The following is a 9,221-nucleotide window of genomic DNA, read 5'->3' on the forward strand; positions in this document are numbered from 1 at the left end:
CGAGTAGTTTCGAATGCGAAAATAATCCAGATGGCGCTTCTTCATTGTTATTATTAAAATATGTTTTATTTCAATTTTCTAAAAGATATCACAATAATGCACGAGGTTAGCAAAAAAATGTTTATAATAGATGAGTATATACTTACTGATTAAAATATTTTTTTTCAGAGGGTTAAATTGTGTGACGTCATTTTTGGAGGCAAATTTAAGCTTGTTACACTCGCGGTATTTTTGCGCTTTACGAAAAATTATTGGAATCGACCTCAAAATGTTATCCACAGCTCGCATTTTCAATTCACCAAGAATGAACAAGACATCAAAAGGACAAATACAGGTATTTTGCATAAACGTAAAGTTTTGAAAGAAATTGAAACAATTAACTTTGTCTGCCAGCAATCCTTGTATACAATTGTATTAATTGATCCCAGCTTAAGGGGTGTTGGCTGTTGCATTGAATACAATGAGATTAATACTATAGGAAATGACATTGTTGGAGTTATTTTCATTTGACTTAACATTGCACTTTCAATTACAAAGTGAGAAAGGCAATTAAATCTCACTTTCATAGGTTGGCTGTCAATTGTAACATAATATACCTCCTGCATTTTCATACCATGAAAATCACTAGACAGCATGTGTACTGGTCAAGGAGTAGTTCTCGCTGGAAAGTAATTATCGCCAACCAATTTTCGGTCCTTTCCTGGGAAACAAGTTCAAGTCCAGAATTTATGAAAAACAACGATTTTCACTGAGGAATAAAATTTTGGTAAGCAGATTGACGAGAATTGCTTCTGTCTTGAAAATGGCGAGATCTACTCTCTAACCAGTATATTAAGTCCCTGTGCAAGCTCATAAAATTTTCAGAATTTAACATTCCTTAATTATTAATTATATATTTAATATATATATTAATATTCAATCTGTGCAACATGGCATCAAATGTGTGATTACATGTTGATCTGTCCCCTATCATAAACTTGATGCATTATGAATTCATACTATTAAATGTTAAAAATAAATGTCAAAAATAATTTATCTTATCTTTTTCTATATGTTCTAAATATTGAAAATTAATTATCTTATTTTATTCTATATGTTCTTTTTCAGTGTAAACTTTGAAGGGCACTTGTGAAGATAAAAAATTCCAATCTATGCTTTTTTCTGATTAACCGTATCATTCTGAATCTTTTTTAGTGATTATATACTTGTGTAAATGAAATAGCCTGCAAACCATGTATTTTTCTCAGAATAAATATACTGTATAGTTTCTTTTCTGAGTTAAGAATTGAGATACCTACATTGTACCTTGAAAGTGTGGTGACCATAATTATAAATAAAATTGTCTGTAAATAAAAAAAAATTGATAATTTTATACATTATAATTATTAAAACCTGGGGAAGGATCAACCTGCTACCCAAATGTACAGTTTGTATGTGTCCAATGTGTTAACAGGCTGCACTTCAGTGTCAGTAGTGTCCTTTACTTCAAGTTCTTAGGGGTAGAAGTGATATATGATTGTTTTAAGACATCCCATCAGGCTAAAGATGTTCCTTCTTTTGGATAAAAGTTCTTTGTTTTAAATAAGACGTTTTAATTTAAATCCTTGTATTTTTTCCTAATTTTAATAAATTATCTCAATATCAGATTTATTTTCATTTTCAGTTAATCTTTGGACCAATGTTTTCTGGTAAAACGTAAGTATTGTGCTAGCTACAATTTGAACATGATTAATAATTAAGTAGCACTCCAGATAAGAATCATGCAAAATGTGATTTATGGTTGGAAAGCCTGCATGTTTGCATTCTGATATTTTGTTTAAAATGTCATAGTAAACAGAAATTAACATGTGGCTTTTCTTGGGAGATAAAAAATTATAGAATGTACTGTAGATTTCAAAATTAAGGGAGATAACTTCATAAATGACAATAAAATATAATGAAAACTATAGTCGGCGTCACATAAATAACATACTGTTAAAATTTGAATAAAAATATTTTCTACGACTATTGACACCTACCGTCGTTTAAATTGTCTTAAATGACTTGCTCATTCGTTTAACCAAACGGCTTCTCCCTAAACATTGAATCGTTAAATTCCGGTCAGATTTTAATTCTAGGTGCCAATATTTACATTGTAAAAAGTCGGTCATGTTTACAGTGATCGGGTTGCTAGGAGATGTTGTTTACGTTTAAATGGTTTGTCCAAAAACCGAAGAACCCAGAATGCACTTCGGCGTTATTTCGGTTATCAGATTTATTTTACATGAACAACGTACAATACCGAGAAGTTGATCAAGCAGACGATTGTCACCGGAGTTCGACGGTAACTTACGAACTTCGTTTGTAAACAAATCGTCCCATAGAAACCAACATGGCGGATTTTAGTATGGGATTTTCCCGTAAGGATTTGTTACGCATGATTTAAGCTAATAAGCGACTTGTTTAGGGAGAAGCCGTTTGGCTAAACGAATGAGCAAGTCATTTAAGACAATTTAAACGACGGTAGGTGTCAATAAAGTCGTAGAAAATATTTTTATTCAAATTTTAACAGTATGTTATTTATGTGACGCCGAGTATATTGGATTTTCAATGTGAATTATCTCCTAAGAGCAGTAGACTGAAATGAATAATTATACATTCCATCATATAGACCTATAAAGCAACATAATAACAAAAATAAAAATGTGTAGCCTCTTTTGAAGTGTATCTCATATTACAGAATTTACATGATTTTTACAAAGGCTACTACTTACATATAATTAAAATACACAGCTTGAATAAAACACAAGGATAGCAAGCTGCTTTGGATACTATTGACAACTTTCTCCATCCTTAGTGCATTCAGAAACAATAGTCTATATTTGTTAGTGCTTAGGAGTAGCGTTGTCAATTACAATGTAAAGCCTAGAAAACTTATCCTGGTCTGCAATTTTATTTTAATTTTCTATTGATATCTTCGTTACACCAAGTGTTAATGTACTTGTACATCCATGTACATGTAGTTAAAGTAAATAGGATTAACGAGGAGTAACGAGAAGGAAGACAAGTCTTTAGCTGTTTATCAGTCAAATTTTGCACAAAGATAAGACAAATTCTTCATTTTAACACCATTGATTTCCATTTTGTAAATAATTTAGTTGAAATTTCATTTGGGAGTTAGTCTTATTTCAGAGGTAACTTAAAGGAGAAGACCATGTTATTGTGCAAGTCATAAATATCAAAACTAATCTGTTAAATATTCATGAAAATTAAATTGAAACAAATTAATTTCCTTTTCTTAATTAATAAATCGAGATGTATAATTAGGAAATTTGAATTTCCCGCACCTATGGGCGCCACCATGACCGGTTGAACTGTGACGTCACAAAGTCGGTTTGTAAAGTGAAAGTAAATAGGTAATTAATTACGATGTCCGAAGAAATTACCAATTTGGGACTTTTCCCCTATAGTTTCAACCCAAAATAAATAGAAGAAGAGATTGAGGCACAACATGTATAAGCAAATGTCAGACATCAATGACGAACAACAGGATTTGCAGCCAGATGACTAGTATTTGTAAGGAAAATCTGATGGCTACTTCTGAAGAATGTTCCTGTTTCTGGTAAAAAAAAACAAACTTTTAGAACATTTCTCTTTTATCATTCGTGTAAGCTTGACAAGTCATCATGTTTTGGTGATTAGATAAACATGATCATAGAAATATTTACAGAATATTCTTTGTTTTCATATTATTTGCAGTACTTGTATCAGTACCAAATGGACTTAGTGACGTCACGAGCCAATCAAAAGCTATCGGTAAAAAACAATAAAATCTGGCTATGATCTTCCTTCATATAGGAGAGTTCCGCAAGATGGCTTTCCACTTATATTTCAAGGATTTTGGACTTTGCATAGCCTTGAGCATTTTATAAAAGCGCATTTTGCATTAAAGATTATTTATTTTTGTTTACCTGGGTATGACTTATCATAAGAGCCTAACCTAATGCAAAAATGGTCTTTTCCTTTAATACAAAGAAAATCACTGGTTTTAATGTATATATTCCTCTAGATGAATGAACATCTTTCAAAATTTGACATTTTAGAACTGAGATGATGAGAAGAATGAAGCGATACCAGATAGCAAGCTACAAGTGTCTCGTCATTAAATACTCGAAGGATGACAGATATGACAAAGAGGGAATAGCTACTCATGATAGGTAGTTTTGATGTAGTTTCAATTAGTTTAAAAAAAAATAATCTATTAGACAAAGTATTCATTAACATGTGCTGTGACTACATATTTCATAAATGGCAGAAGGAGAGGTTTAAGTAAAGTTTACACATACTAATATCCTATGGTTAAACTGCTATTATCTGTAAGCATTTTAATAGATACAATGATACTGAACATGGAGACTTTATTGAACCCTTATTTTGTGGTGAATTTTAGGATTGATCAGTCATTGGCTCAACTACAATTAATGATTGATTTGATATCAACAAAAAATGGGTCATTCATATGACAGAACACAATCCCAAAATCGCTTTTTCTGATGTAATTGGCTTATCAAAGAAAACAATTTTAGGTTTTAATTGGGATATTTTAGATGCCACACATTTCTAGGATTCTGATTTCCCATCCCCTTGGGCAATGAAATTTCGTTTAAGGAAATGTTGTAAAGAATTTTCACATTACTTGGAAAGCAGGCATTGATTGTTGGATAAGTAAATTTCGTTTAAAGCTTTACTACATTGTATTGATTTTCAAATTTGTGTAATTTAAAAAATCCCAGATCACTGCATCATTAAAATAGTTAAGTATGGTTTGTGTTCAGTTATACACCTAACCAATAGTTCACCACCGTCTTGGGTTTTTTACAAGCCTGGAAATGGACAGACCTTATTTTTGTGTTTGTTTTATTACTTATTAACTTCTCTCGTTCCTTTTTAGACAAACCTTACCTGCAGTCCCAGCTGATAAGCTTGATGATGTAATAACCCTTGCTGAAAACTTCGATGTTATTGGTGTTGACGAAGGACAATTTGTAAGTCCCATTTGATATACCAACTCCTCAGCCTTTCTTGTTGCACTGAAGAAAAAACTCAGAGGTGCTTCATGCCAAAATTCTTGAGAGAGTTTTATTTTGTATGATATCTAACCAGATATTCAGTGCCATCTGGTGGATAGAACTACTTTGATTCCTTCATGTCTACAATTCCAAAAATTTTACAAGAAGAAATTCTCTTATCTGCATCCAAGGTTACTTTTCAGTGTAGCTGAGTTAATTGACCTATACTGGTAGTTTCTGTAGGTGCAATTTTCAGACTTGGTCAAATTGACATTTTTGTAGAAATAATTTTTTGACATTTGAAAAATGTGTTAGTAATGAAATTTCAGTTGTTGATACATACTTTGTAAACTGCAAAAAAATTAGTTTGTCCCTGAAGTTAATACATCATATCTTATCATCAAAGTTTTTCAAATTTAAAGACATTTTTTTCCTAATTAAAAAGTGGAAATCAAATTTTTCAAATTTTACTGTATATTAACATGAACTTCAGATTTGTCATTTTAGATTAAATTTTTTTTATTTGTTGGATTAATATTGTCTCTGATTTTAAGTTTTTGTTAGAATAGTATATATAAACTGTGTTTTCAAGAACTAAGTGGATGGTGATTAAGTACAACTGTACATGATAGTCTTCTCCTCCACATTACAGTGTTGAAATTTCCATAACTTTGAAGTGTAAAACCAAGATTATAGAAAGGAAAGGAAAAGGAACAGCACATTTTGTATCAAAATATTTTTTTTCATCATACAACATATGTATATTAATATAATGGCATTATTCAATGTTGTCAGCAATAGTGGTGTAGGAGAAATGACTGAACAAAGTTTTTTTTGAAATGGAATGGCAAGTGAAAATTGAAATTTTCAAAGTCATATGGTATGTGTCTTTTCAGTTCCCTGATGTGGTTAGCTTTAGTGATGAGATGGCTGAGATGGGAAAAACTGTTATAGTAGCTGCTTTAGATGGTACATTTCAGAAAAAGGTTTGTTTTAACAAGCTTCCAAAATATCACTTTATTTCTACATATTCAGAATTTACAATAGTCGTCTAATAACATTTTAATTGGAATTAATATGAAAAAATTTGAAAGCCATTTATTCTGTGTGCTGATTATCATAATGTAACCTGCAGATATGTATGCCAAGCTGCAGGGGTTCAAATTTACATCAAGAATGGAAAGTTCTTAACTTTCCAAAGCTTCAAATCAATGGTCCACTAGATGAAAATCAAAATTTTTCAATAAAGTGTCAATTAAAAGGGTGGAAGGTCATTGACCCAGGTAACTGAAAAAATAAAGGGCCTAGACTAGGCCAGAAGTTGAGGGTTCCGGACCTTGGTCCACCACTAATTTGAACCCTTGCCAGCTCCGAAAGAAAGTGAGGTATATTGTTTTATTTTTGGTCTTTCTGTCACTCTTTTTTTTTTTTTGTGAAAGTTTTTCGATGCCACTACTTTTCTCAGCCAGCCACACCACACCAAGCCACTTGATATTGTTCACAAGCTTTATATGTAGTAATGCCTATTGCCATATCATGTCATTTGATTTCATTTTAGTTTTGGAAGATAATGACTTCCTGTTTATGACTTAGAAGTGTGGGCTAATCACTATTTGGCATTGAATTACAGATCTTGTTAATCCAGTTGTATTTTTTGTCTTGAGTTAATTCCACAATAAGTCTTTATCCCTAAACAAACATTTCCCAATTTGTAGTCAAACTCAGGATGTAGAGCTGCTGATCAAAACCACATTGATTTACTGTGTATTGCTTTTACTTTTTCATGACATTTGTAAGAGTTATTGTTCTTCGAACTTAGAAAATCTTTCTTTATTATTTTCATCTGCACAGCATTCCCGAGCCTTTAGAAATTTTCATAGAACATGGCAGATAGGCATTGAAACACTGTTCTTTAATATTGAACAGTGAAAGTAAAAGCTTATGGTTCGACCCAAACTTGACTCTTATATCAAATAAATAATACATGTAAAGTGATATTCAAGACACTTTTTTACTCATGCATATTTAATACTTATCTTTTTACAGGGGTTTGGTAATATCCTTAATTTGGTTCCCCTAGCAGAAAGTGTGGTAAAGTTAACAGCTGTTTGTATGGGCTGTAATAGTGAGGGATCATTTACTAAAAGAAAAGGGCAGGAGACTGCAGTAAGTATTTTAAGATTCTAACACCTCTGAGAGTGCAAGAAATAGAAATCTCAGACAACCAAAGGTAAGATTTCAAGTTTGTCAATGAGGTTCTGCAGAGAACATTGAAATCTTACCAGAAGGTGTCTGAAATATCTTAGTTTTGCGATTTCTAGTGCAGATTATTTTTCTCACTTTAAAAATTAATTTTGTGATTATAAAAAAAAAGATCTTTGCTTTTTTGCTTATTGATAACCCAATTGAACAAAGTAATACAGGGCTGAATTTATTTTAACTTAATTTATGAGATTATGATGTATGTTAAGACTTATTTGCCAATGACTTTGTGGTCTTTCTGTGTTCCTTATACCTTACTGAAAAATCAGAACATTCCAGACAGGCAGAGCTAGTAGCTATTTTAGATTTGATGAAGGTAGCATGTAACCTCTAGTTCTTACATGAAGTATATGATTATTTTTTAGGTTGAAGTGATTGGAGGAACTGATAAATATCTGGCAGTGTGTAGATCCTGCTTCAAGTCACCATTGAAGTCACCCAGAAAACAAGAAACACCAACATTCAATATTGTGAAAGAAGCTAAGACTGTTGCTAACAGAAAACTTTTCAATTCTCCTGTGAAAAGTTGCTCATGATATGGTGTTTGAAATCAAAATTGTCCGAACTATTTATTTGTGTTGATGTGTAAGATAGATTATGAACTACCATCTAATTTTATGCCCTCTTGAACTAGAACAACACTTAATCTACTTTTGTTGACTTCTTAAAATGCATTAAGATTGACTCTGTGTCTTAGATAATAAATGAAGTTGTATATTTTAATATCAATGAAATCAAAATCTTGAGCAAAAAATTGGTTTAAGTGTAACCTGATTGGTTGGTTGAGTAGAATTTCTTGTCATGCTTGGGTATTAAATCGATACCTGAAGACAGGACAATATTTTTAGTTTCATGTATATCTACATTATATATATGAACTTTTTCATAACCTAAGAACGGCATGTTATTAGTAATGTATGTAGCTTTTAACTCATGAATTGTAGGTTATGTCAGCTGTATTTTATTGTGAGGTATACATTTGTTACTGTTTCAAAGCCAACTGCGTTTTATTGATCAGTAAATTTTTCATTCAGTACTTAACTACCAATGGAGACCAAATATTCGTCAGGGTTTTAACCTTATTTGTTATTATAAAACCTGAAATATGAGTTACTGAATTCAGTCTCATCTTTGTAAAATTTGAAATTTTGTATGTAATCTAAAAGTCAGAAAATTTCACAATGCAGAACTGAAAAAAAAAGAATTGTTTCTTTGATCTTTATATAGATTTCATTTTGTGAATTTCAGTTTACTAAATGCGCATTTAGCAAAGTGCTGACCAGGATGGAACCCTAATTGACTTGTTATATTTTATCTTGTTAATGAATTCTTTTTTTTTTTCTGATTTTATACCAAACAACTTTTGTAATGAGTTTTACTACAAATTGGTTATAGAGCCAACATGTAATCATTTATCACTACACATTGTCCCACTAACATTTACATTTTAAAATCTTTTAAACTGTTTCTTGAAATATTTATTAATCTTTTAGCCCTGTATATTAACCATTGAATCATTTATCTTAATTGGAATATTAATGTGACTATTTTACATTGTCCATTTATGTATTGTTATATAACATCACTATATATCATCATTTTACTGCCCAACAACTTACTTGTACTTTTACATGCATGTATTATTAGTGCCAATTAAATTATTTCATTATGAACTTGATTTTTAGTATTATTCAACTATTCAAGATTAAGGTATGGTTTGTGTCAAGAGTATTTTTCAGTTATACATTATACAGTAGTTACTAAGGTCTGCTTTTGGTTCATAATATTTGGTGAAATGGAGCAATTGTGAAATCTATGAACAATTTGTGCATTGTAACCAAAAATAGTCCTTTTCAAACTCAGTACTAGTGCACCACTATTTGTAGCTGCGATATGACATCAATCTCAAAA

General features: G+C 31.2%; 1 protein-coding gene across 1 annotated transcript; it reads left to right on the forward strand.

The window, feature by feature from the left end:
* The first annotated feature begins 175 nt into the window (after positions 1–175).
* LOC148619044 (thymidine kinase, cytosolic-like) lies at positions 176–8,983 on the forward strand. Its single transcript, XM_088578558.1, has 7 exons — positions 176–334; positions 1,664–1,695; positions 4,083–4,196; positions 4,931–5,024; positions 5,945–6,034; positions 7,095–7,214; positions 7,676–8,983. The coding sequence occupies exons 1-7, from the start codon at positions 269–271 to the stop codon at positions 7,844–7,846; spliced, it is 687 nt and encodes a 228-aa protein (XP_088434684.1). The 5' UTR covers positions 176–268; the 3' UTR covers positions 7,847–8,983.
* The last annotated feature ends 238 nt before the right edge of the window (positions 8,984–9,221 follow it).

The sequence above is a fragment of the Perna viridis genome, chromosome 4 (assembly GCF_037379345.1).
Source record: "Perna viridis isolate PV_CMFRI_1.1 ecotype Kerala chromosome 4, ASM3737934v1, whole genome shotgun sequence".
Classification (NCBI taxonomy): Eukaryota; Metazoa; Mollusca; class Bivalvia; order Mytilida; family Mytilidae; genus Perna; species Perna viridis.

Coding starts and splice junctions, on each gene's coding strand:
- LOC148619044 (XM_088578558.1), top strand. CDS start 269: ATGTTATCCACAGCTCGCATTTTCAATTCACCAAGAATGAACAAGACA. Junction 1,696..4,082: donor CCAATGTTTTCTGGTAAAAC/GTAAGTATTGTG, acceptor TTGACATTTTAG/AACTGAGATGATGAGAAGAA. Junction 5,025..5,944: donor GTGTTGACGAAGGACAATTT/GTAAGTCCCATT, acceptor GTGTCTTTTCAG/TTCCCTGATGTGGTTAGCTT.